The sequence below is a fragment of the Temnothorax curvispinosus genome, unplaced genomic scaffold (assembly GCF_003070985.1).
Source record: "Temnothorax curvispinosus isolate PA1 unplaced genomic scaffold, ASM307098v1 QBEX01002391.1, whole genome shotgun sequence".
Lineage (NCBI taxonomy): Eukaryota > Metazoa > Arthropoda > Insecta > Hymenoptera > Formicidae > Temnothorax > Temnothorax curvispinosus.
The window spans coordinates 27,683-55,330 of NW_020212171.1; the positions used below are offsets into that span (position 1 = coordinate 27,683).

The window sequence follows — 27,648 nt, forward strand, 5'->3', positions numbered from 1 at the left end:
ACGATAACTGCGGCAGAAAGAAAGCGCACGACTTTCGATACACCCTATAAAAAATGTTAATACAATGCAGTGCAATGCAATGCATCGCAACGCAATGTCATATGATTCGTATTACGCTGCACAGCAGGAATTTGGCGTAAAGTGTAATCTATAAAAATATCTCTCCTCTGGAGCAAATGATAGTATAATAACAAATATCTCGAGGTTCTCCGAGAAATCGATTCTCGCGTCGAACAGAAATGTAATAATCACAGAGAGGAGGGAGGGAGGGAGGGGGGAAAATTCTTCACTTCGAGCAAAGAACGTTGAACTCCTGACTCTTTGAGGGATGATATATAGGAACAATTTGTGTATCACGTAACAATAACTATCAGATTTATGTAACTGGTGATACAATATGGATATTATTATCAGTTTCTTTATCGATAAATGCGATTAAAATGACGAAGATTGTAATATAACAATCGTCTGTCTGTCATAAATGTACCAAATGCTCATTGACTTTTGCCCCTCAAATAGTTAGGATAGTTATCAGTTATCATTTTTAATGAATATAAAGTGCGTTCAATATAATGCAAATGTAAAAAGCCTTACGCTGCGTTTTGACCGTACAGACACGATACTTGCATTTTTCTTTTGCGATAACATTTTCTTCTATCGTGTCATCAGACGATCCATTCTTTTTATGCATATGGTGTAGAAACTCACTGCATGCTTACGTCAAACAATTCTTTTGTACTTACACTTTCGTGCGTCGCACTGTCACCGATACTACAAAAAAAATTAGGCAAAATCACATGGTGTGCACGCGTTACAAAATTTCTCACAAAATTCGGTATAAGCAAATTCATATTTTCAGATCCTTAAAATTGTTTCGGAAACCTTGACACTTTGAAAGCAATTACCACGTATCGGAATTTTTGATTCCCAAGAATAACTTTAGTCGTATAAAAAAAATAGATTTTTAATATGCGTTTAATCCGAGTATCACATTTGTTCGTGATTAGCAGAGTTCCGTGACAAAAATTTTAAAGTGAGATTTGATGAAAGAAAAGTATAGGTTTCATAAAAAGGATTTTTTACTATAAAATTTCATTTAAAAAAAGTTTGAATTACCAGAATTGTGAATTTATCTTTAAAGATCAAAGCAACTCCAATCTATGGTCCTTACATTGCAATTAATAACTGCTACTATTGGCCGTATTTATTCCGCGATAACTTAAACTTTTTTCCTGCCAATTGCACATAACAAACGCGCGGGTATCGTCATTCATATGATACGGTTAGCAATAATTTCCTTTAAAAGGGGGAGATGCGAACGGATGGTAGGATATCTAAGTAGGTGATGTTGCGACGAACAAATAGCGACACGTGCCGTTGACATGCAGTGGCTCATTGTCGGCGTTGTATAGGTATATAATTTCAAGATATACTTAATGTCTGGAACGGACCTGCGTATATGTCTGTTTCTTCGGTAGTTCTTACCGAGGTTAAACCATTAGAGAGATATTGTCGTTCGGACGTTATACATTGCTATTTGTGACGTATTATCAAGCTGACGCTTTACTTTCTCCCTTATCTATCAGCGTGTCGCCGTTCGCCGTGCTGATTCGCTCAGGTGCCTGAGCTTTCCAGGTCGCGGTGTTTCGAGTCGCCGGTGGTTTTGGTACCTCGCATTACGTATCGAACACGAGAGGACGAACGTTCGTTACGAGCGTCGGCGAATAGCGTAATCGGTCATCTCGAACATCGATAGATCGAAAAGCATAATCAACGGTAGCGTTTACTGCGAAACGGTGCTATCCCAATGGAAAAAAAGACACTGCGCGGTGGGACATCTCGCTTCGAGATATGTAAGCTTTAAGAAAATATATTATTGTCAAAAACACGACTATCTCTTCGCTTGTATATTTCGCGTGTTGAAGCGCCTCTGTCTATGAACGTCGGTTACATAAGCACGTCTTTCCTTTCTCTCTCTTTCTTTCTCGCTTGGTACGGTTCATAAACTATGATGCACCATCGAGAAAAGACTGCCATAAGTTTAATAGACCAAGCGATCGGAAATAGCGTTATAATTTACTGAACTGATTAAAAAATAGGTATTAATTAAGAATTACGAAAGTAAAGCATGAAAGTTGAATTTTCATTGCCTCCAACTTATTGAAACTTTTTTTTTACAACTTAATTTAATGCATTTAAGTCCAAAAAATAAGTATTTTCATCACGTTATGGCAGTATTCTATCGGAGACGCGACGTGAACAATTTATCCTGAAAATAATGTAAGTCAAATTCTGAAGATTTAAAGACATCAGGTACACTACGTCGACTTAGGTCATTATTCGTCAAGCGTACATCTCTCATGAATTGATCATGCTTCAAAATTTGATGTAGATCATCTTCACAGTAAAACCGCTCACGTGTCTGGTTGTTCGAGAAATCAACGGCTCTATCAAAGATCACAGCTTTCGACTGCGAAAGTAATATACGTTTGCGTTAATCATACGTCACGCGTCATATGGTACAGGTAATCGTATCTATATCAAATCATCAAGGTCCCTCGTATTCTCGACAACTTGAACTCCCATTGCTCTTGTGGCATTCTTTCAAAACGAACGTGCATTCGCACCTTGGTAACATGGTAGGCTCGCCGTCAAATGTAACGTAATCGTCGATCGGTCAGATTAAAGAGCAACATAATTTATTGTCTGCCTCTATGTACCCGCAATCACCGTTTCGTCCGACGAGCGCTCCAGGCCGCAATCGCCTTTCGCTGGTATTCGGAAAGAAAAGTGATCGAGTTGCCCGGATCTCGAAACACGCGCGTTTCACCCGGAGTCTCTTCACTTCGGAAAAAAATCATTCATCCTCTCTCTCTTTCTTTCTCCCATTTTATCTTTTAGCAGTTTTAGCGCACGTGCGTACAGTCAATCGGCATAAAATTCTAAAATAATTTTACGATATTAAAGTTTTTAAATAGCTTGCACAGTTTGAACAAATCTAAATAAAAAAAAAAACAAACAAAAAATGCGAAATGCATTAATATGCGAGGCAAGAAAACATGTACGTTTAAATGAAAAAAAGAATATTTCAGTTGTATGCCTGAACTATTCCTTATTTATATTTATATTCTGCGATAACAATTTGTTTGCATAATTAATCAATGTTATTTAACAATAACGGTAGTATTTGGATATAAGTAGAAATTTGAAATAATCATTCTGATATTTTTTCTTAAAAAATTGTTACCTTAAATTTTCATTTAGTGGTGTTTCGTACTTTTATTCTTGTAAAAACCGATAAGAGAAATTGTAATCATATGGAAAAATCCCACTATAGCTTATCTTACTTCATCAGTTTAAATGCCTTTTAACTAATAATATGATACGATACGGTCATCAATTTGTAAATGGTTTTTGTCGAAAATCTAATCTTTTATAAGGATTCACAAATGATCGGTAGGTTTAAGCCGACTAATACGCAAAAGAATCATGATATACAAATATGAACGAATAATAAAGATTCAATAAAACAATGGAACATCACGCGCACAAAATGGAATAGAATTACTCCGATTGATAGTACGCGACAGATGCGCTCGCGCGTTATTATCACTTCAATTCTCTCGTCTCTCTCGCGCTACCAATCGCGCGTTTTCAATTTTCCGTTTCGTGCCGGGGCGGACTACGCGCGCGTGCATGCGTGCGTGTGGGGGTGTATATGCGTGTGGAACGCGGGCGGCGGAGAGGACATATACATATACATACAATGTATTAAATATATGTATATATATGACTATCTACAATGTATTTCACGTATGTTTCTTTTCTTTCTCGTGGTAGCAACATCATCATATGTATAGTATATAATAATTCACGTGTTACAGCTCCGCTGTTTATAGTTGCGACCGCCTTTTTCTTTATCTGTCACTATGAATCGCTAGGTACTACCTATGGGTCTATTTCGCGTGCTAACGCGCAGGGTTTTTTTTATATAACACGTCTAAAGGTACATACATACATACCACATAATCCGCACGTAGCTTATACGCTCCTGAATCCGACGATGCGGCGAATAACACTTGATTGTGCGACAGCGGAAACATGTCGTGCCACATTTTTCATCTTCTGAGAGATCGCAACATATATACAATCCCTCCGTGTTTACGAACGAAGGGGTGCTCGCGTTAATCGCCCTGGTTGAATTGTTCTCGCGTAAGAACTGTCCTTTTTCTTTTTATCTTTCCTAATAGCCACTGCCATATACCTAATGACCATAGGCACCTGTTAATTATCACAATGGGCAACTATAGTCATTGGGTATGTAACGAGGGATTGTCAATGGTCGCAGCATTGCTTCCGTCCAAGACTCCACCAACGAACCCGTGCATGAACAATCCCGTTTAGGTCGTTAGATTATTCCTTCAGTAACTAAAGGAATGAACACCATACGAACGTCTTTTCAAATCTCGTACGCTTAGAGTAGCAAACGCTCTGCTTGATTGTTCCCATAGGAATAACGCGATAACTTGAACGTTTTAGACTGTCGGCTTTCGAAGCACCTTTTCAACCAGGGCAGTCGTCCACTCAATGGTGATCGATTACGGAAACGCGGCACCACGATTATCGGTCAATTCACGCTACGTGCGAAAGCGCTAGGGTCGATCACTCTTCAACGTGTCGTCGGCGTGCCCGCTCTAAAGTTACTAACAATCGAGGAGGTGATGGCAATGAGAGGGCGACGGCAAGGACGGGAGACGTGTGTACTTGTGTGTCACTACGTTTGCGCGCGTTCTGCGTGTATTACAAGCGGTAAAAACACTCGAAGTACGGTACCTTTCGTACGCGTCGCGTTTTAAGGGAACAAGCGACGCAAAAGGAATATCGTATAATAATAATATAATAACATATGTATATATGTATATATATATTACGTAAACATATCGTGTATACTGTTATATATTTCAGGACTTTCTCGCGGGGGGGGCGCTTAAAAGGGCGTGGAAAGCTAGGTAACTTCTAAATTCTCCGCTCCGTAAAATTACCGAAGGGGAGATAAATATTAAGGGTACGTAAAAGTCTAAACGAAGCTCGGTTGATTGTTCCGGGTCGCGCCTCCCTCCCCCGTCGTTTGGACATACTCTCTTTATTTTACCGTACGTTACGTTACCGTTATACCTAAAAATTTCAAGTACTCGTCTAAGATTAGTCCGAAGGAGCGCGAGGTGTATCTGTGTATATAATGCGTGTACGTATGTGCAAAAAATTCGCGGAAGAAAGTCTCTCCTCTCAGTTTTCCGGCCGTAAGGCCGAAGCTTTACCATTCGGCGGCGGAAGCCGCGCGTCCCGCTCGAAGTCAAAGACTTCCGATGCCTCCCCAATTCTCTACCTGCGCTACTTACGCGCGAAACCTTCGACACATCGCTCATAAAGCCTTAACTATATAGAGTAAAATTGGTATGTTCGTGCGATCGAAATCGCGTGATTCGCTTCCGCGATCTCACTGTTGTTGTACATGCCGCGGTCGATCGGTCATCGATGAACTCTTGATTTTTCCGTCGACGGTCTTGAATGCGGTAGTTTCATGAGGCATGAAACGACTTCTCGTTACGATCCTACGAAGTCGAGGAACTTGGATAGCGGATCCATTTTATTTCTTCTCCATCGAGAGTCCTCTGTTACTTCAGGTATTTCCGAACTAATTTTTCGACAATAGGATCGACACAAAATCTGAAACACAATTGGTTCTGATTAGCATAATTCAGTGTACAATTTAATAATTTGTGATAATAACTATATACATATGTTATATTTCTTAAACCCGAATATCAGGTTTATATTAAGAAATATAATAAAATCTAATAAATATAATAAAATTCACGGGCATCTCTTATTACGCACGTAATTGTTAATTGGAAAACTCGCGATAAACATTCGCCGTAGATTTCATATTAGGTCTAAACATATAGGAAGGAAAACACGTTACCTTCGTAGTTGACCATTCCGTCGCCATCTAAATCCGCCTCCTTAATCATATCGTCGACCTCCTCTTCAGATAGCTTCTCACCGAGATTCGTCATTACGTGTCGCAGCTCCTTCGAGGATATTAAGCCGTCGTTGTTCTTATCGAACACTCTGAAAGGGAAACGAGTAAAGTGCTAAATTGCCAGGCTTATCTACGTCTTAAGAACACTATTGTCCCCGGGCGAAAGTTGCCTCGGGGCGTTCTTTCAATGCAATTGTCCCATGGGCAATTAGGTACTCGGAGTTCTTATACAGCGAAGAACTTATTACCGGAACGCCTCGCGAAGTTCGTCCTCCCCGTCGGCGTTCTTCATCTTCTTCGACATCATCTGCAGGAACTCGTTGAACTCGATGGTACCGTTTCCATCTTGATCCACTTCATTCACCATATCGCGCAGTTCCGTCTCTGAAAGAGACGTATTGCCGCTCGATTTATACATCGCTGTTCCGGATACTCGCAAGATACATCCCGGATGCATTCGTCATTCGCGAAGAGCAAATTACTCACCCGATGGTCTTTGACCGAGAGACCGCATAACGACTCCTAATTCCGCCATCGTAATCGTGCCATCTTCGTCCTTGTCGAAGAGCATGAATGCCTCTTTGAATTCTGAAATAACAGAGTTTCTCGTCGTTATCGTGCCGATCATTACCGTACTCGAGACAAATAGCTATTGTTCGATGCACTTGAAACGATTTCTCGAGTGTCTTATTATGCACTGATTAATTGTTAATTGCAAAGCTCGATGGAAACGTGTACTATACACGTGCACACAGTGTTTTGTTTTACTTTTATTTGTTATATTGATAGTTTCTATTGATTAACCCCACTCTAGACTAACCTATTATTCTTGTCAGATTTCACGATAGAATTCTTTATTCTATAATTTATATGCCACGTGCATTTAAATGTATGTATTTTAATATATATTTTGTATATCTCTCTCTGTGTATTCTGATTTTTCAAATGTTTTGTATAACAGGTCACGTAAAGTTGTAAGTAGAATTCTGTTCTGAATTGTAATACAAGTTACAGTTCGTCTAAAGTGGGCTTTACGTATTTGAATCGCTAATTTTAAACTTTTAAGTTGGTGTAACTTGTTTTACATACGACTTTTTACGCAAGAAATTTCTTAATATCTTAATTATTTGATAATTAAAAAAAATTATATATCCGCTATATATATATGTATATAGCTATTAATTGATATCCACGAAGGTTTCCTTTTCTATCTCGCTTCTGTCCAGTATTATTATGAAGGACATAACGATGATGAACGAATGAAGGACATAAAGATATAACTAGAAGGCTACAAATATCGCAGCAAGTTGGATCGTGAGTTTAATATAATCAATATCATCGCGTGTCAACGACGATGTCATTAGAAATAATGAGCCATCCGCGTATTAAGTTACGCATCAATTATTTATGTTCGACGAGTTTATTCGCTTAGATCATCTAGTAAAACAGCTTTTATTCGGTATCTTTTGAATCTACCATGTTCTGTCTTTTAAATTATTTCTAACACTCTTACTTTAACTGACTCAGCATCGAGATATTAGGTAAACAGGAAAAACTGCTGCCAACTGGCACGCACATATGCCACATAACAATCAATTTTATGTCTTCCATGTATGTCTAACGACGCTATTCAAAATGTCACTCTTACATGAACAAAATGAATAAGATAACACAATAATTTGTACAAATAAAAAAGACATTAATTACTAAAAATATTGTTAATAGTACAAAGTATTTTATCGTATAACATAAAATATTAGAAGTAAATTTCAGAAATGTTACGAATTTTTAATTAGGTTATGAAAATTAATTATTGCTGATTTATTAATTATTATTAATCTATCTTATAAATTACTGAGTTATCTACAATCGTCAACTCACCTGCTACCTGATCTTCTGTGAGTCCATATTCGGACTGAAACAGAGAAAAGGACAAATGCCCTATCATTTCATATGCGTAACGCAATTTTGTCTTGCATCTATGTCTTGAATCATGTTTTTATATTACATAATGAATGTATGTAAGTACTAAGCGGTGTCTAAAGATATTGCCTCATTATGGGCGAACGACCTTGCTCTAACTATTACTCTCCTATGATCTGTTCTCGTATGATACAGAAGATACTGAAGAAATTTTGGCGAGATGCCCGACGCTAGAAACTCCGACGCGAAGGGAGGTCGTGAAATGAATTATTAATAATAACGTGTCGCAACGTGCATGATAGCGAGTCTCGCGCGACAAAATGACGACGCAACTGACTGCTTGAATGCATTTTATTTGCGTTCACGTTTGCTCCGAATAAAAATTTCCTTTTTAATTTCCCACACGTCTTGCGCACACACGTGTTTCAGGCTGTTGCCAGAAATTTGTATTTTTACTTACACTCAACTGTCTAATTTGACCGTCTATCGTGCTGGTCAATCTACGCAGCTGACCATACGCGTGCGTGTATTTCTTCTCTGTATCCGTCATGATCGAGTGTCACACCGAGGAACGCGTGCCGGAAGTGTCCATTAACGAGATTATACAAAACGTTAGCTGCCGGATTCCACGACTACATTTGTCTCGTCGCAATTACCGTCGTGTCGCCGTCGAGACCGACATTTCAATCCCATTGCAATCGCGTCATACGCGACATTTCCACCGATGCATAAAGAAAAAGGAGAAAGAAACGTAAACTGCACTTTTATCGTGATCTCCCGGGATAGAGATATATTCGACGCGCATATATTCGCGACGGATCCGTTGCTCGAAAGCTGCTCTGAATCGAACTAATATTTATCGACTACGAGCTATCTCAAGGTCGTTGCTGGTACCGAAAAAGAGATATGGATAGAGAGGTAGGTACGACATATCCGAAAGACGCTCAGACTTCTCGTCGATCACGATTACTTTCCGTTTATTCAGACGGGTAAAACGGAGGAGATGATGTTTGAACCGAGAAGTCGACAGATCTCGTCGTCGTTTTTTTTTTCGCGGTAAAATGAAATGTCGAAGATGACGATCAAGGCGACCGTGGGCACGATATTCCGGCAATCACATGGGCGACACTATTCGAGGATGTGATAGCTCGCGGATGAGTAAAAATAGCCGACGTGTGGCATAGAGAAATACGCGGCGCCTCGCAATTCGATGAAGTCGGATGAAAAGTTGAGAGAACGACTCGTTTCTCTTTCTTGTCACTTCCCTCTTCAACTTCCGCGGTCGCACACGCACCGTTACTTCACGCACGCCTCGAAGACGAGAAAAACGCACTTGCCGGCGCGACTTCCGAACATCCGGTACCGAGCGCGATGAGCGCAGATGTCCGCACGATGACAAAGGCGTGTGAGTTTGGAACTTTGGCAACCTTAGTCTGTTTTTAACTACCAGGTCCCCTCTTCGGTTAGACGCTTAGGTGACTACTCCCTTCCCCGCTTCTGACGTTTCATGAACAGATATTTTGCTCATTATATTATTTTGCGCGTTAACGAGTATAAGGATAAACTTCCGGTAATCATATCGTCTTTCATAAAAATACTTTTAATGATTTCAAGTGCATTTTTCTCGCATTTTGAAAAACCAATTCGTATTCTTGGCGTTTATCTATGTATCCAGGCATTCCGACATAATAAACCGATCTAGTATAATTAACGGTAGCATTAATACCATAATGTTAATAGCGTAATATACGAGGTAATATATTAATAAAGTAGAATAATAATATTGACAAAGAGAAAAATACAACGCTGTTTAAATATATTATATATTTAATTTTCTCATCGATAAAAATTTATTCGCTTGAAATCACTTTGAATATTTTCATTGAAGAATTTATATCAATAAAGCGGGAATAATTTTAACGAATATAAATTAAACCTCTTGTATGAGAATTCATTTTTTACCTTCCGATAAAAATTATACTTGATATAATTGGTTAAAAATAGTAATTAAATAATATGTGATAAGAGTATGAAAAAAAGTTTTTCAATAAACGGATATTTCTACGGTTATACGTGATAAGAGATTATGCGAAACAATTATAAACAAAGTGGACATATAAAATAGTAGTCGTAATAATAATACAAGTTTATAATCAATACAGAATACTTATATGCTAGAGTTGCACACATCATGCACACGCAATTTGCATGAAGATCAAATATTAGATCTATTTGAAGTTGTCAACAGACTTATCGAAATCCCAAAATAGAGCAACACGATCGAGGAGCTGTCGTTAATTATGCCAATCTAATTAAATGACAGCACGGCGTTATTTTCCTTCGGCGTATCTTGACAACGTACGCGGCGTACATTAGCCGAACATGAGGAACTTATCGATCGCTTATCGCGTATTCAACTGGGTCAGATCATGCCATATTTATTGCCGATGTGCACGCATTACGCGAAGCGCACGCTAAGTTGACAAAGGCGACTCGTGACGCGATTCGATCCGTCGCCGATAACTTCGCTCTCTCGCTTCTACGAACAGAAATAATTAGGTGGCCTACTCATGCAAATCGTCTGGGTAGATCGTGCTAACGATTTTAACGGCATGGGCAGGCTGAATAATTGATCGAAATTAGCTACTCGCGCATGGCACGGCATAATGGTACTCAGCCTACTTTAACGTTCACCAAGCTGTCCGAAAGACATTAAACTCAATTCTTATCAAATCGGAGGTAATCTTTAAGAAATCTTATTTGTTAAGCGTGAAATAATTGAAGTTTGATGATATGGATAATCAAGCTACATGCTAAAATTTTGAAAACGTATAATGTGATTGAGAAAGAATAAAATTTTTGTTATTCAATCACATAAGTTTACTTTACGAAAAAATCTTTTATTTCTGATTGCTTGTCAAAAAATATCAATATTTTATTCAAGATAGAATTTAGCGGTTAAAGAATCCACCATTGAAATTAAGATTGGGATTTTGTAAAATAATCTTGTATATAGTTATTTATGAAAATATATTTACGCCATACTAATGGTCTTTACACTAGGACAGAATAAAACTATCGAAAGAAATTCGCGTGGATGTGGATGTCAAAGTGGATAGCGATTTCAGGCGAGACGTCTCGATCTTGAATGTGTGAGATGAAATTTGTGACATATTACACTACTCACCAAGTTAATAGTAACGATGAGATCATATTGCTGCCGTTGTCCCTTCTTCTTGTTTTTGCCGGTTTTGACGGAGGCCGCCTTGGGTGTCACTTTCACTTGGCCTTTCTGGGCTGTCGGTTTTTGGGTCGGTTTCGCCGCGCCCTTAGCACCCGGCGCGACCTTCTGACCAGCCGTCGGCGCTTTCTGACCGGAAGCACCTTTTTGGTTTACATGACCCACGCCATCCGCCGGTTTGTTGCGTGCCTGTAGTCCAAGAGACAGAATATCCGTTAATTGTTAGGTATGAGGGATTTTATTGGAGGTAATCAAGTCAGACGGATGTGTTGTAGGTTGGAGTATACATATATTATTATCGGAATAATTAAAGCACGACGTCGAAATTTTCTTCTCTTTGTATTTTTTCCTGTTTGCTACGTTTATAAATTTTGCAAGTAGATTGACGAATTGACGATAACTAGTATTTATAGTAAGTTCTCTTCTTTATTATATAGACTTTTGAAAGTTACCATGAAAGTTATAACTGTATGTTTCAGCATGTAACTTCCATATCTTTTAAATATTTCTAAAGCGCATTGCAATATCGAACTACCAAGATATAATATCTAAATCTCGCTATATTGTATTTTACGTTTATCGTATTTTATGTTTATTGCCGTTATGGTTAATGCCATCGTTTCAGCTTGCCTGTAATCGTCGCGTTGACTCGCTGTATCAAAACCGATTCAATATTTTTGCGAGAGTTATTTTATGTCGGCCCGTTTATATCTTGTGGGCGGAAATTTATATACTACCCGAAAAGTGAGAATAAATTCCGCGAATAGAATAGCAAATCTGTGCGACAGGGAGTACGTTGACTTTTTCGTCAATAACTTGGAAGAAAATAATTCGTTTCGGGATTGAATCGTACGACGAATGTTTAGGACCTAAAAATAACCTCCCCAATTAATAATTGAACGAAGAGACTGGATGCTTCGCGTGGGCGAGAATGCCGACAAGATAATTATAGATTATCTCATTATCTAATGCGATCTTGACAGAGTCTACGACCTATGTGATGTACCCGAATTGCATTGCGAAAGTGTCACGTAATTCATGATTTCTCAAGCTTACGACAATACTACGGAATTTCTACTTTTATGTTCTAGGTACTGAGACAGTCCTCGATACTTACACTTCATATAGGTATTTGTCGATTATCCATAGACGGCTCCCAATTTCAAATAATTTCAACATATTAGAGAATATAAATTCATGCTTTGAAAATCTTTTTTCTTCTATATATTAAAAATTCTTGGAATTAAATATCATAACGTGTTGAATTAAATACTAAATTTATTGTCATAGTGAAAATTTCTACTAGAAAAAGGCATTTTCTGCATTATAAATTAATTCTAGATTTAAGTAACTATTCTAAATTTATGTCTATGCTATATAACAACGTAAATACAAAAATAACTACATAATATCACGATGAATCGAGTTAGAACTAATAATAGCATTCTTTATGAATGAAACAATGATCTAATGTAGCACTAATGTAGCGACCTATAGCGACCGTGAAGCAAAGTATATTCTTGAAAAAGCGGATTAAAGTCTTCAAAAATAAAACAAAATAAATTGCGTGCGGAATGTTTCATTCCAATGTATTAATAATTTGTGCTAAATTTTTAGTTTTATTAAGCTCATTTTAATTGACGTACTGAGCGATATTCTGTACCTTATTAATAAGCAAAGCCCCGAGCCAAGATTAGGTTTATATTTAACTTCTTATACTTGAGTTTATTTTAACTTATCAATTCTCAAAGTCACATTTCCCTCCCGAAATCCACCGAAAATGTTCTCCGAATACTCGTATGAGCTATCTTACATTTTTTATAACAATTTTTTGTGTAAAAAATGTCAGTTTACCTTTTCTCAATTTTATCCTATATCAATACAGAGTATTACAGCAATTAGCACACGCTGCAATTTTCATTTTAATCATACAAGTGTTAACACAGTACACAGAATGTCGCTACAGAGCCCTCCCTCCTCCGTCCCCTTACTCTGATAACAACCTGTAATAACCAGGGTCGCGGTTGTCGCGAGAGATTCGTACGAAAACATGGAAAATGGTCGGCACATCGATCGGTCCGGGCATACGTTGAGCGCGATCGTTCCTTGCGCATGCGACACCACGAACGGATCGATCGCGCGGCTGTGTATCAAATGTGTATCAAAACAAATGCGGGAGCGCATCGTTTGATAGAACACCCGTATGTTTATCGCACGCAGCCCGGGATCGAGAGAACCGTATCGAGGAAGATTGTTAATGCGAATCGCGCTACGCGCGATTATGGGACTCGCGTGCACGGCCATCACGAGAAGGCCCCCGTCCAGAGCTGCTTGTGTTCGCGTACATTGTAATTCTCGTGGTAGCACCTTTCTTGACTATCCGCCCATTTCCACCGAGGCGCAAGCGCGCGTTTCGGAAAATTAAACTGCAACTCGGTCAGATCTGGAGGTATCAATGCACGGCCTTGCACGACTCCAGTATATTTCATATGAGCTTCTGTTCTGATAAAATTGAATACGGCGATAGCTAGGTCGTTTGTTGAAACTGAAATTACACTGGGATCATCAGGTTTCTATAAAATTTCTATAAAATTTCTAAATATAGATGTTTTTATAACTGTATAAGCAGACAAGTCAGTAACACCTATATTTTATTTTTGTATTAACGCAAGTTTTCTTTCTATTAGGAACCATTTAGCTATTGTGGAAGTTATGTCATTGTATATGTCTTAATTATATATAACTCTTTTTTTTAAACGTTTCCTAAAATATGACACGATCGTATCGCCAAGATAATAGATTGTATCGCCATCGAAATCTCTACATATTTTTATTATTGTCATGGTTAATACTATCCTCTCAAATTATTTATAATCGTCGCGTTGATCCGCTGTCGTTTGCCTAATTGATATGCGGTAGATATCCAATGCTGGATTGACAATTCTGAAAACAGGGTTAAGACCAGCGTCTTGAAACTTGTTAATCTCCTTTCGCTACAAGTTGTGCATATCTCGTAATTCCCGTGCAACCACACGATGCTCCCGACGTATACATGCATTTATCTTCTTAATCGAAAACGCCATCAAGAAAGGCCAATATACTTGTTACAACTTGCGTCAAGTGGCAGTCGATCCTCGCTGGAGTTCAAGACTACTCGATGTCTCTCGTATCCGTTGCCGTGTTGTTTGCAAAGCTCGTTTTTTCGCTATTGCAGAGGCAAAAGCTCGCCGTAGGTAGCCTCGCTCCCGGGAGGAAAATTAATAACGATCGCTAATGGGCGCTCACGAAAGTTCGTCGGCGCGGCGCGGGCGGGCGGGGTGTAGAGGCGGATGACTTACTTTCATCCGGTCGATTAGATCGGATGGCGCGTGCATCGTGTCCATTTATCGTCTGTATGCCAGTGCATAGTGTGTCATAGTAACACAGTTACGTACGTATGTACGTTGAGCAGCGACCGCGGAAATGCGGATTTAGGTCGCTAACTGCAGGCGTTTTACATTACGGAATAGTGCGACTAAAGGGGTCGCTGATTAGCCCTTAGGGTCAATCGATTTTACGATTCCCAAATGGAATTTCAATACTCATTATTTACCGTCTACACGCAGAAAATTTTTCTCGTAAATACAAGTATACACGAACAAAGTAAATACCATACTAATCTTGCACGGCTAGGATATAGTCATAATATGCAAAAGATTTCAAGAAAGTATAGGAAAATTTAGAGAGCAAAAAATAAAACTATACGCAGAAGTAAATATTTCCATCAAGTATGGGACTTTCGAGAGCGCGTTTTACTACATTAATTTAAAGACGAATGATTCAATTATATTTTGTTCGATTGTGTCTTATCCCGAATATCGCTGATGAACAAAAAACGAGACGTTTGTTGCAGTCATGTCAAAAAACATAAGTTGAATAAGTTGCCGTTATAGGCTGTGGCGGTCAGCTGTCCGCCACGTGCGAACTTAAGAACGCTATAGGGACCCTGCCGAGCTGCCCTAGATATAAAGGTCGATGTTGAATCTTAATCACGCGAGAATGTACCGGCGATGCGCCGCGTAGCGGGCGCGAGCCGAATCCTCTCGCCGCGCGAGCCCACGTTGCCGCTCGCGCCGCGCGCCTTCCGTCGTCCACGATCGCGGTTACTATCGCATTTCTATAAAGAACATAAACTATTGCCAGATACGCAACGAATATTTCTATACAGTTCACAATAGTTACCATTCTAGATTATATTTTTCCTATACTGTCTTAAAAAACAACGCTCAATCCAAGACATGTGAAGTTGGCAATTCAAGCTACAACGTCGAATATACACATACTAGTATGGGACTTTTTTTACTGTTCTCATATTTCCTTGTTAGTATGGCAAATTTATTTACCTTTAGGTTACAAGATGTGTCTGATCAAACTATTACATTTCTATTGTCATATATTAATTTCCGGTTGAATACGCGTATATCTTACCGGAACCTAGCAAATCTAGTAAATTTTATTATGAGTATTCTACATTATTCGAGAAAAATTTTCTGCGTGTATGTCGTCCCGCGACGTATGTAGATCGAAAAACAGAAAACGATATTAAATGTCAGACATGTGGCGTTGAATAAGCCGAGAGAATAATTCCGTACAATTATATAAAATATGCTAACCACATTGTTAAGAATAAAAAAAGAATAATTAATAACGCTGGTATATATATATATATATATATATATATATATATATATATATATGAGAGCGCTGGAAGCTTATGTAAGCGATAAAGCTCATTTGCATATTAGAGAGAAAATATGAAAGCATAAAGCGTAAGAACTATTCCATGCCTTAGTTATGTTTTGCATGTTCAGTTTACATATATTGATAAGTTTCTGCTGACGTCAAACAACACTTTTATAACTAATTCATGTTTAATTTTTATACTTTGATGCATTTTGGGAAAATGATCTCTTACTCGAATATTATTAATATATCAGTAGGCACACCGCCTGTGGTGTGTTGATGCTCTTTGATAAAATAACAATTAGTTTGGATTTTTATCAAACTCCTCATCAATTAACGCTTTGCGTATTGATATCCTCACTATTCATCATTGGTATCCATTTATAAATATCAATTTAAACGTCAATCAGAATACTACAGAATTTGTCGAAACAGATTGGCACAGTGAGAAGTTTTTAACAAGTATTTACAAACCCATTTATCACCGGACTTGTTTCCGTCATCTTGATATCACTGTCCAATTAGATAAAATCTCGAGTGCTCTTATATGTACATCGACGAGCTTTTTAGCATTGTTGTAAGGTTGAAAAATGAGTTCCTCAAACTTTTTTTCAAAGGCCACGAGACACTGTTAACTTTTTTCTAAAAAGAAACAAGAGTCGCGCAAAGTGAACTCGCGTGCCGCACGTTTTAGAGCTTTATCTTGATCGTTGCCTTTCTTAGGTAACGTTATGATATGCACGCTCTGTTTTCTTTCGGCTATGCAGCTATAGCTTTGTCTCGCTCCGTTGCATTATTTTCTTCTTTGAAAAAGTGATAATACCGCAGCTATGGGTGCAGAAAATGGTTCTTATGTTATCACGAGATATACACAGTTTATCTTGTCATATTTTGTAGCTGAATACATCCTCTTATATTATCAACATTATATACCACAGTACCTATTGCGAAGATACGCGATATTTTTGAAGGATGAACACGTAGTATTTGTATAATGCCGGGTTTCTATGTGAAATATGCTTTCTATTGTAAAATATTATTATCTGATTGCAAGTGTTATCGATCTATCGAATATGATCGTACCGATATAAATAAAAGAAGACTATTAAGAATAATTTTATCAAGAATAATTTATTATATAGTATATCGATCAAACGTTAACTCGATCTGTTAGTGACCTGGTTACTAGTTTCATGCGTGACAGTCTTAACGTGACCTTTTTTGTGACATTTACATGCATCAAGTAAAGCGCAGCTGCATCGTCACAAGAAATTAAATAATTATATATTAGTTTTTTTTTTCAAGGAAAAGAAATCTGTTTTTTTAATAATGGACATTTAACTCGACTAGATTTTTTCGCACGCAGTTTCATCTATAAAAATAACATTCAATTACGATTAGTTCAATTATATATAAACATTGTTCAAAATATTAATAATATAATTAATAATCGTTAAACTTTTCAATCTCTCTGATTTGGTTAAACAGTGATGAAAAACTCTATCGGTGATAAATATATTCTATTAGCGACATATCGTCCAATCAAGATTCCGTCGATTAAAATGTCCTCTTTGGCTGCGTGACCGCATAGACGTGCATTGTAAGATGTTATTTCTCGTCTCGAATATTTCACCCACTCAAGTTTTGCTCGGAGTGTTTGCGAGCGAGACCCGGAAACCTCTTTCGAAAGATCAATAATTGGGGATGATTGCAGCTGCCCTTGAAACGCTATACTTTGCGAAACACTGGAGCATTATAAACCAAATAAAAATAACGGTGATTGCCGTTGCAAAAGTGCAGTATCGGGTACGGCTTTCATCAATTCCATTTATACAATATTCCCAGTCGTAGAGCTTCCGCATATTCAATAAGTCGTGTTTTTCGCATACGACTATCTCATTTTAATTGTAAATTTTGAGGAATTTTTTGATAATAGCAATAGATAGATAATGATTTGATAAAAATTAGCTGACATAAACTGCGTATTATGACGAATACACGCGTGATTATTACACAGCAAAATAAAATGGAATTTTTTTTTAGTTCTCTCTTAATATGCTCCAAGATATTCGAGAACAAATTTCCACCGAAACTGCGAACCTTTGTTGAAATTGCGAAGCCATTGATGGCCTAGATTTTCCAGATTGAATAATGTCTCCTGCGGTAAGATTTACGAGCACGAACCGCGATTTCAGGCCACGAGATGACTAATCGGAGAAGTATCGCAAGAACAAATTCGCTGCTCAATTTGTCATATGCAGAAACAATTCTGTAGAACCGGGAGAAAGCGCTTGTCCTTGAAATGTGTCACTGCACTTCCCGTGCAAGGTCTAGAACCGGCTGATTAATAATTAAATCAAATAACGCAGCCGCTGCAGCGGCGAGCGGGGGCGTCGTGGTCAAAGGCATCGATCCCTATTCTCGATTCTAGACCATGCCCGACGTTAGCACGAGGTAATGCTCCACCACGCCGTTCCGATACTCCGTTCCGTGACGATCTCTCGTTTGTCCTCGTGACGAACGTGAACGATTAATCTTTGCTAAGCATTAAGGGTGCGCCAGATTTAGGAATCATTCGAGACGCCGCGAGAATGCGTACGCCTTTTAAATCCCTACTATAATTGCGATCGTTCTCGAAATGCCTATCTTTGAAATGAGATTTCAAAGGAGGCCCGATAGGCTGTACGTGATTATTTTTCAAACAACCTCAATCTACTTTCGTTTTTACTTTTATCTTCTTTTGACAGCACGCCCTGAACGAAATATTACAATTACATCATTACAATAGACAACGTCGGATTAGTAGAAACGCAATATATTAAACTACGTGACGGAGAATTCCATTGCTAAATCTCGCAGCGTTAACTTTTGAGGATTTCTTTTCTCTCGCTTACTTTTCTTTTGAAAAGCACTCTTTGGAGCCAGAAAGGCGACGTTAAAATGTGCGAGAAGCAGTGATTTAAAAAAGTTATTCGTCCGAGTGTTTTCTTTCCACGAACAGTTCTGTTGCATTTACTTGGACCTCTTCATTCATTTTTCAACAATTTAACGGCCTAATAAACGTACCGTTAAATCCTTTTGCTGCACAATCTCGCTTAAATCACATAATATTAATCCCAAAGAGATTTTCTTTATTCCTCGTTCGCTTTCTCATTTTACTTTTATAGTCTTTAGAGCTACAGAAGGAGAGAGGGAGGTAATTTATGTTTGAACTTACAAAAAGCAGTAACGATTTTTCCCGCGTGTTCATTCTTTCGAAAAACAGTCCTTGACCTACGGGTTGGATATACAAGGGTCCACGCAAAATTTCCCGCTCAACTCCAGTTAATGCATCAATCGTGACGACAATAGACGTAATCAAGTAAACGATCGCTTATTTATTTACCGATAATAACATTAATTCTGCATGCATATTGCTCGTATTAAGCTTCCTACACTTATTACAGCCTGTTTCCTACCGCGTGTTACTACCGCGTAATATCGTTTTTCAATTGAATAAATTATCTGTCCTCTTTTAAAGAACCATCCAAGTTCCACAATAATATCGTAAAAAAACTTTCAAGCTTATCATGGATAAAAAAATGCGAATAATGCTTTATTCAACATTATCCTCAATATTTCATTAGTTTTCATTCATTGAAAACACAAAAACTTATACAAGCATCGTATTTTCAAAATTGTTTACGGTAAAAATAAGCTTATATACGCTAGAGTCAACAGCTGTTCAATAAAATTATAAATATTGAATGAAGATATTTGTGACAAACGCGTATATTAAAGTATATTTTTCTTTTGCTCTTTCAAAATATATAAATATTAGTTCAGTTTGTCCTGAGAATTTTATTCTCAGCATTTATAGATAATCGATCCGCTCCAGTCAAGTGCCGATTAAATTCGTCCTTATGGTATATGCGCACTTTAGTTTTATCCAAAAAGCAACATATCCGTTTACGAACATTGCGAAAAACGCGCTACGTAATCGTGCACAAAAAAATGCCGCAATATTCTAGCGTTTTTTATTGGCATGCAGAACTGGTGCGCAGTCATTGCACATTAAAGCCGTTGTACACTGATTTAAAGTAAGATGCAAATATTTTGACTGATAAAATATCCAGTATATATTTTGCTAAATAGTGCAATAAAGAATATTGAGGATTTCGTGATTTAACCCATTTATATTAAACATACACTTTACGTTAATTTGTGTACGACGGCTTTAATGTGCACTGAATGCGCACCAATTCTGCCAATGAAAAACGCTATTAGAGTCACAGCATGCCAAGCGCGCGCGATAAAACGTTAGCGCAGGGGAAAGCACGGGATCAAAAGAGCGAGTTTGATCGGGATAAAAAGAGCGTGTAATTAAGAACGACGAAAGCACGGAAGTGTGTCGAAAAAATGCGGTTTTAACGAGACCGAGTTGCATAAATGTCGAGATAAATGCACTCATTAGCGGGTCGCTTCTCGACATATTCGTGTCGACACGTTCGCGCGCGCCGCACAAGAACATAGAGTTTCCCGACGCGAGTTCCTTTTTTTCTGTCTCTCTCTCTCTCTTTCTTTTTCCCCGCGAGGCATTTCTACTGTAATTGCGGTAGTCCACTATCCTGAGTCTCCCGTGATATGCTTACTGTTCCGTTTTCCACGGAAACTTTGCGGAAAGAGGAAACGAGACGGGGCAAAAGTACAGGACATGCATTTCTACGCGCGATCTCATTTGTCGTCGGCGAAAATCCCGGAAGGAAATGCGGTGTATAATTGCGTACTTTATTATGTCCTCGTCTACTTTTATTTTGAACCGTTCAATTAAGAGTCGCGTCGCTGAACGACACAGCATAGTAACGAAATTATGGCCGAGCCGATTACGTTGCTATCGGAAACGTTATCGGAAATACGCCGAGAAGTGTATATATCAGACGTTCGTATAGAGGAGAATTGCAGGACCTGAATCGAAATTCGTGGAATACGCGACAACGCGATCTGTCACGTTTCGAATGTTGTTTATTGGCGCGAGAGAGAGAGAGAGAGTGAGCAGTGTTGTAACAGGTTGGCACTGCAAAGGAGATTACCGAAAGCTCGCGATGCCTCTTGTTGTAACCACATCGAATTGTGATGTCCATGAGCGACAAATCGTACAAATCGTTTCATTCGCCCTATACGTCCAAATAAGGATGCGAAAGAGGAATTCGTGCGATCTCGTTTTGATGTCACAATCCGATTATTGGCTACCATATGGACCAGATAATGGACCAGAAATCGTCAATGAAACAATTTGCAGACCAATGCCGAGCGTTTTAGCGAAATGCGCGTGCTCTACGCCTCTACGCATGAGCAATGGTATCTATGTTTCTAATAATGAGCAAGTAATAAATGATTGATTATATCTAGCTAAATAGCTAGTGACTAATCTCTCAACTAGATCTGGATTATTATCTTGGTATATACCTGGCTCAGGCTTCTAAAGCTACTTGTGCTGGCGCTGCGAGCCTGCAAACACAAGTACAGTATAGGTCACCAATTACCACGCCACTGTAGTTGGAAAAGTATAGATAAAGATATGGTATGACACTGACGACACTACGGATACGGTGTGTTAGTTAACGGTGCGGCGCACAAGTGTGATTCATATAAAAGGGATAGAAGTAATGCGTTTCGTAAATGTCAGATAGAACGGAACTCGCGCTCGGTATGTGAATAACGTGTACTGTAAGGAAAGTCTTTGTACACCTATTGCGTGACAAAAATCTATTTCAAGCTAGAAAAATAACAAAGTTCAAACTGACATCTGTAACTGACATCGACGACTCTTTCGAATAATAACATCGAAATCGCTAGATACTACACTTGAAATCGAAAAAGTGTACGGTTTGAAAAAAAAATCGCGATTATATGAAAAATTAAAAATACATTCCGTAAACAACGTATGCATATGAGTAGGTACAGATAATAATTATGATGTACATGTATATTTACATATCGAAAATATACGTACAACGCATTAGCAGTGCCATTGAGGGTTATGACAGCGGAGCGTGAGTTATTAGCGTGAGCTATGTGATTATCTTATCATAATCTTTTACGAGTGATCATTTGCATGTACAATTAGCATTTGTCAAGAACTTAATTTGATATTTAAGTTGCGACACATCAAATTGTTAACTCGCAAATTACGTGTATCAATTAATCAGACTATTTTTTTCTAACAAGCGGATTGTTAGCTCTCGTAATTTTGTAAACATATTTTATTTACATTTTGTCTGTTTCCAAATTGCATAAAAAATTATGAATAATAAATCTAATGTAATGAATGTCGCTAAATAGAAACGAGAAAACTTTACAGTGTATAACGACGCAACAATAATTCCCTACGGTTTTAAAATGGAACAACATTTACAGCTAATGCGTACGCTGTCCGAGTAAAAATATAATTACATTCGCGAGAAACATCACGCGATCTATATTTGGTATATTTACTATTGGACAAAGCTTTTTCCAAAGTTACGCTCGACTTAATTGATGATCGCCTTCGTTCCCGTCTATTGTAAGGAAAAAAAGAGACTATCAAATGGGAAAGCTGTCACGTCAGCCAGTCGTGACGGGTTTACCGAACGAAGTGCGACGCATTGATCGAGCCCCGCTTTTATGTTTCGACGGAACTGTTTCTTTTCTGACACACCCGGCATGACCGTTTACGTCGCGTGCTAAATCGAGACCGACTACTTGTTAACGTGGGATCTACTTTACGTTCTCTCCACAATAGTGCTATGCCATTTCGCCACGAACGAGAGAGAATTCGACTGAATACCGCAATATTTATCGCACTCGTTTAATGATTCTCCATCGTAAAAGAACTAAGGATTTGCTATTCTCATTTTTCTGGATATTAAACCATAAAATAAATACACAAATTGAGGTCATAATAATTGTTGATTCGAATTATAAACAATCAAGTTTGGAATGGTACGATTATTGATATAGTCCGCGTATTTAAACCTATAATTTTGCTTAATTTGTTATTTGTTTTCGATTTTCATAGGTAGCCCTGGTGATATCGATTTTTAATTTTCAGCTTTTGTTTTTTCTTTCTTATGTATGACCACTATACACGCAATAATTAGTTTATATAATAATATATGATGAATCATGTATTATATGCAAATTTAAGTGAATGTACAAGAATAATAAGATGAAATGGTTTCTGCAAAATTAATATAAAATTGATACATAAGAATAGATACAATTAATATCACACATATTAGCATCTATTTTTAAAAATTTTTTAAAATAAATTACAATAAATTATATTATTATATGATTGCAAGACATTTTTTATTTTTTTTATTTATGCTTGTGACAATATATGCACACTAAACATAATTTGAATATTATTTTGTTGTGTCAATTTATAAGGACGGATCTTGTCAGAAGGATATAAATGTAGGCCTCAAATTTTATTTCGAAAATATTTGGGACGAGGAAGGAAAAGAAAATAAAATTAGTAAATATTTTTTTTCATTGTTTTATAGATAACAATCAATTATTGATATTTTTAAATATATGCATACATAGTACCTATATAAAAGTATATCTTTTATTCTTTTTCTTCTCTTCAATTTTTCGTCTATTCTCATTTCGAGATATGGATAGGTATTCGATATAAAAGAATTTGAGTAAAAACTTTAACAATTAATTATTGTGCGCATAAAATACAATTATTTATGACTAATTCCACTATTATTAATCCGCGTTATTAAGGCGCGATATGACAAACCTTAGGTGCAAATAAACATTATGTTGTACATACAATGGCAGAGCATAAATATAACTGGACTCTGTCATTGCAATAAAAAAAGTTTTAAAATAATTTTAACAATTTTATTAGTATAATTTCGGTTTGAGGACTAAACTTAATTTAAAATATTCTAAAATTTTCGTGTTAGGTTATTACGGCTTAAACTCTAAGAAGATTACTTGGGATTTAATTAATCCCATCTTAATAATCGTGCTACGTTATTTTTGTGCTAAGTAAATTTTTATTTTAGTAATGCCGGTTTAATGATTAAAATAGAAATTAGATGGTCTTTTCCTGCCGAACCGTCGGTCGTGTCGGGTCCACGTCGCGTATCCGAGTGATCCGTGAATAATACCCTTGCAAAGAGAGTGAAAAGGTGCACGAGCAATGTCAAACGGACATTGCCAAAATTTAAAGTCATTAACGCGCACCTTTATCGCGAAGTCGTTGACTTACTCACGGCGACGATAGTTCCTTCAGATAGTAGGTACGTGAGGAAAACGACGCCAGAGAATATACATAATAACGCTACCGGTGCGGTAGCTGATATCGCATGCGGATCACGTGAGATGTAAAGTAAACAGATCGTTTTTTGTACTAAGGTAATTAATTTCGCGGAACAATCGTCGCGAAATACATACACCGAAACTTGCTTCTATTTCGTCGAGCGTCGAAGCACGTGTTGGATTTTTTAGGTATAATACGCGGGATTGTGATTGAGATATCGCGCAGTTTTTCAATTAAAAATTGATATTGCGAAGCTGATAAATGTTACGCAGACTTTAATTATCGGAGAAAAGAATTTGTGGTCGTTTAATAACACGTTATGCAACCGTGCATAAAAAGATTTATTCAAAATTCCTCGATATAAAGTATTAATTAATCTGAAAGGGTGGACTTACGTGTAATACTTAATGACATTCTAAACTATATTGAAAAGTAGATATTATTTCTAAAAAGAAATAGGATGTTACTTTAAATTAATACATGCTTTTTTACGATTTAATTGTCAATGGATTAGATATAAAATTATTTTGACGAATTGACAATGGACACAGTTAGAATCAGTATTTTTTTTGCAGGTGTAAGAATTTTGAAAGTGTATTTAGGAATTTTCTTATATATAATAAAAATTTGTTGGAAGTCCAGCAAACGGTTAAGATAGAATTTGAATACTGCAAGGTTTCTAAGAGCCCAAAGCAATAATTAATGCAGAATATAAATGACACATAAATCTTTCCATCCATATAAATCGTTCTATAGATTCATCTTTATAGATCGAAATAAGATCTTGACGAAGAAAATCGAAAAATAAAATCACAGTTTTAATGCTCCGATCCTTCGCCTTCGTATAAGATAAATAGTCGATTACGCTGTCCGCATGAATTTATTGCAAATTCAAAGAAAAAGTTCAAGAAAAAATAAATACACATAATTCACAGTTGGAAGGGCGGCAGTGTGGTCTAGTGGTAGAGCGCCAGACTCGTAATCTGAGGAACCAGGTTCGAGTCCACTAGAGCCATGGAATGTTTTTCCGAAAGCTGCACCCCTCCGTGCAAGATTCAGGCCCTTGTGCGGAGCAAACTGGGCTCCGTCTTTCGGAAAGAGACGTTAAGCCGTTGGTCCAAAGGGTTAAAGTGAGAGGGGAAGGATAGTATTGGTAGTAGATTGTGAACCCTACGGGGATATGCAATAATATTGTAAAGTTAGCGTGAAAATTTAGCGAATTCACAGTTGGCATACGCATAAAGGAGAAGAAAAGAGTTTTCCGACGACGAAAGTGCAATGATATCGGCCAAGGTTTACATACGCACGCACGTTGCTCTGAAGTTCCATCAAAATTGCATAACTTGTTCTGTCAACATTTTGAGACATTTTCCCGATATACGCTAGGATTGAATGATTTTGTAACATTCAACAGTAAAAGAATTAACCATTTTACGCGCAAATTTAAATGAATAATGTCAGATTATCAATAAATATAGATGTGAATAGACTATGAAAAATTAACAATCAGTTATAACACATTTGACTATAATTGCTCAAACATTCTTAATATGCATGTCATATTCTCATGTTGTTTTCCAGAGCGTTTCCTGATTAATTAATCTTATTTCTGTAGATCAATTAATCTTATTTCTGTAGAGTGCTTAATGAACAGACAAGGGATAATATCACATACACTATCATATCATTGTTTACTTTTAATTAAGCATCACTTCTTACTCTACCTGTAAAATATCTCTCATTATGTTACGTATTATTTTATGTATGGGCGTGTATTTTCATATGCACAACAGACAAAATTATATTTCAATTATATTTTATATCGTATATTTTATTTTAATATTGATAATAATTAATCTAAGCCACATTTGTGTCCCTTTTGAAATAAAAAATGATCGCCAAATGGCGCCCAGATTGCTCGAGAATCGGTGATGCGAGTTAAATCGTTTTTCTTTCGATGTCTATGCGGTATCCACGAAATAAGAACCGCTGCGGCTTCCTTCGAAGCCTTTCCCTTCGCGCGCAAATCACGCGTCTCTGGTGAATTTCAGGCCGCTCGATTATGGAGCGCGATACATAAATGATGAAACAGAATCAGTCTGATATACATAATTTGTATGCGGTTTTACCTTGCTTCTATTTCGCGGTGCGAAGTCCTCTTTGCTAGCTTTCCTGCGCTTGTCCTTGAGGATCATCCTCGCCGCGGCGAACGCCATCTTGTCGTCGGCGCACTTTCTCGACGGTCCCGGTGAAATAAGCGTAAACTCGTCGATTGGCTTAGCGACTAACGAGCTCTTTCGAACACAGTGTGACAGGAATCACCGATCCGACAGCGTATAACACGGGTAATATTCTTTTTATTGCTCTTATTGCTTGTCGATCGACACGCCCGCGTGCGCGCGCTTATAATTACGTATGCGTATCACAATATTTAAATATATTTCGCTCGTTTCGCCTGTATACTTGTGCGCTCGTATGCATTTACCTGTGTACGTACGTACGTACGGTAATATATGCGAAGGCTATGCTACAACGTGGCGTCGTGATCACACCATTCGTTCTATCGCGACCCTTATCCTTTAATTACCGCCGCGTCGTATCGTAATCGTCGTCATCGTTCCCGTTCCCGTTCTCGCCGTCGTAGTCGTCAGAGTCGCCGTCGCAACCTTGTCTCTCGACCTCGATCTATTCCCTTTAACGTATCTCTATTCTCGGCAGGTATTCCCGCTTCCGGTATATTTCGTCTAAACTCAGTTCAGTTGACCCGAGACGACACGCAACGAACGCTGAACACTATCGATTACGTTCTAGACGCTTGGATGCGGACACAGCCAACGATTGTGAACTGCATCGTCGTAGTAGCCTGCGAGCCCGATGGTGCTCACTTCATCGCGACGGTCCGATCGGTAGTACCGGAAGCGTACCGGCGATGATCACCGGCGTCGTATTCCTGCCGGCGATTTCTCTCGGGTTTACTGCTCGACGGCGGAATTTCGCGAAAGCTCGTCGAGAACATTTGTCCCGCCGTAACGTGATGGATACGCGCCCCCGGATCGACACTGCCGTTTTCGTTTTCGTTTCCGTTCAATTCGGCTCTGTTCGGCTCGGTTCCGCTCCGCTCGCGAGGATGCGACGACGATTTCGCACGGTTCTGGTGTTCCTTGCGATTTCTCGCGATTATGGTGCGCCTTTGCGTCTTGCGTCGATCAGGCGATAATTATCCTAATTACGACCATCGATCTAGAAAGAAAGAGATAAAGGAGTGGGTGGTTCGTAGTCTGCAATGCTTTCGCGCGCGGTCTACATCCTACACGCGAGACTCGCATAATTAATCGCGTTAGTGGCAACTCGTTTCCCGAGGAGGAGTCGATCGGAAGTTGATAGATCGATGGAAAGTGTTAAGAGGGATTCATATTTTCG

General features: G+C 38.1%; 1 protein-coding gene across 4 annotated transcripts in view; it reads right to left on the reverse strand.

The window, feature by feature from the left end:
• Window positions 1–1,892: 1,892 nt before the first annotated feature.
• LOC112451580 (neo-calmodulin-like) overlaps window positions 1,893–27,648 on the reverse strand; it is a 41,429-nt gene continuing 15,673 nt past the window's right edge. The window contains exons 2-9 of one of the 4 annotated variants that reach the window (XM_025011267.1): window positions 26,358–27,468; window positions 21,375–21,416; window positions 11,154–11,396; window positions 7,925–7,958; window positions 6,530–6,631; window positions 6,292–6,427; window positions 5,984–6,132; window positions 1,893–5,727 (exon numbers count right to left, since the gene is read on the reverse strand). In XM_025011267.1, coding sequence (XP_024867035.1) covers window positions 5,696–5,727; window positions 5,984–6,132; window positions 6,292–6,427; window positions 6,530–6,631; window positions 7,925–7,958; window positions 11,154–11,396; window positions 21,375–21,416; window positions 26,358–26,444 — 825 coding nt within the window. In that variant the 5' untranslated portion in view covers window positions 26,445–27,468 and the 3' untranslated portion in view covers window positions 1,893–5,695. Of the gene's footprint in view, window positions 5,728–5,983; window positions 6,133–6,291; window positions 6,428–6,529; window positions 6,632–7,924; window positions 7,959–8,426; window positions 9,442–11,153; window positions 11,397–21,374; window positions 21,417–26,357; window positions 27,469–27,648 lie in introns of those variants that run through there. The other 3 variants (XM_025011268.1, XM_025011269.1, XM_025011270.1) reach the window with 3 other exon arrangements.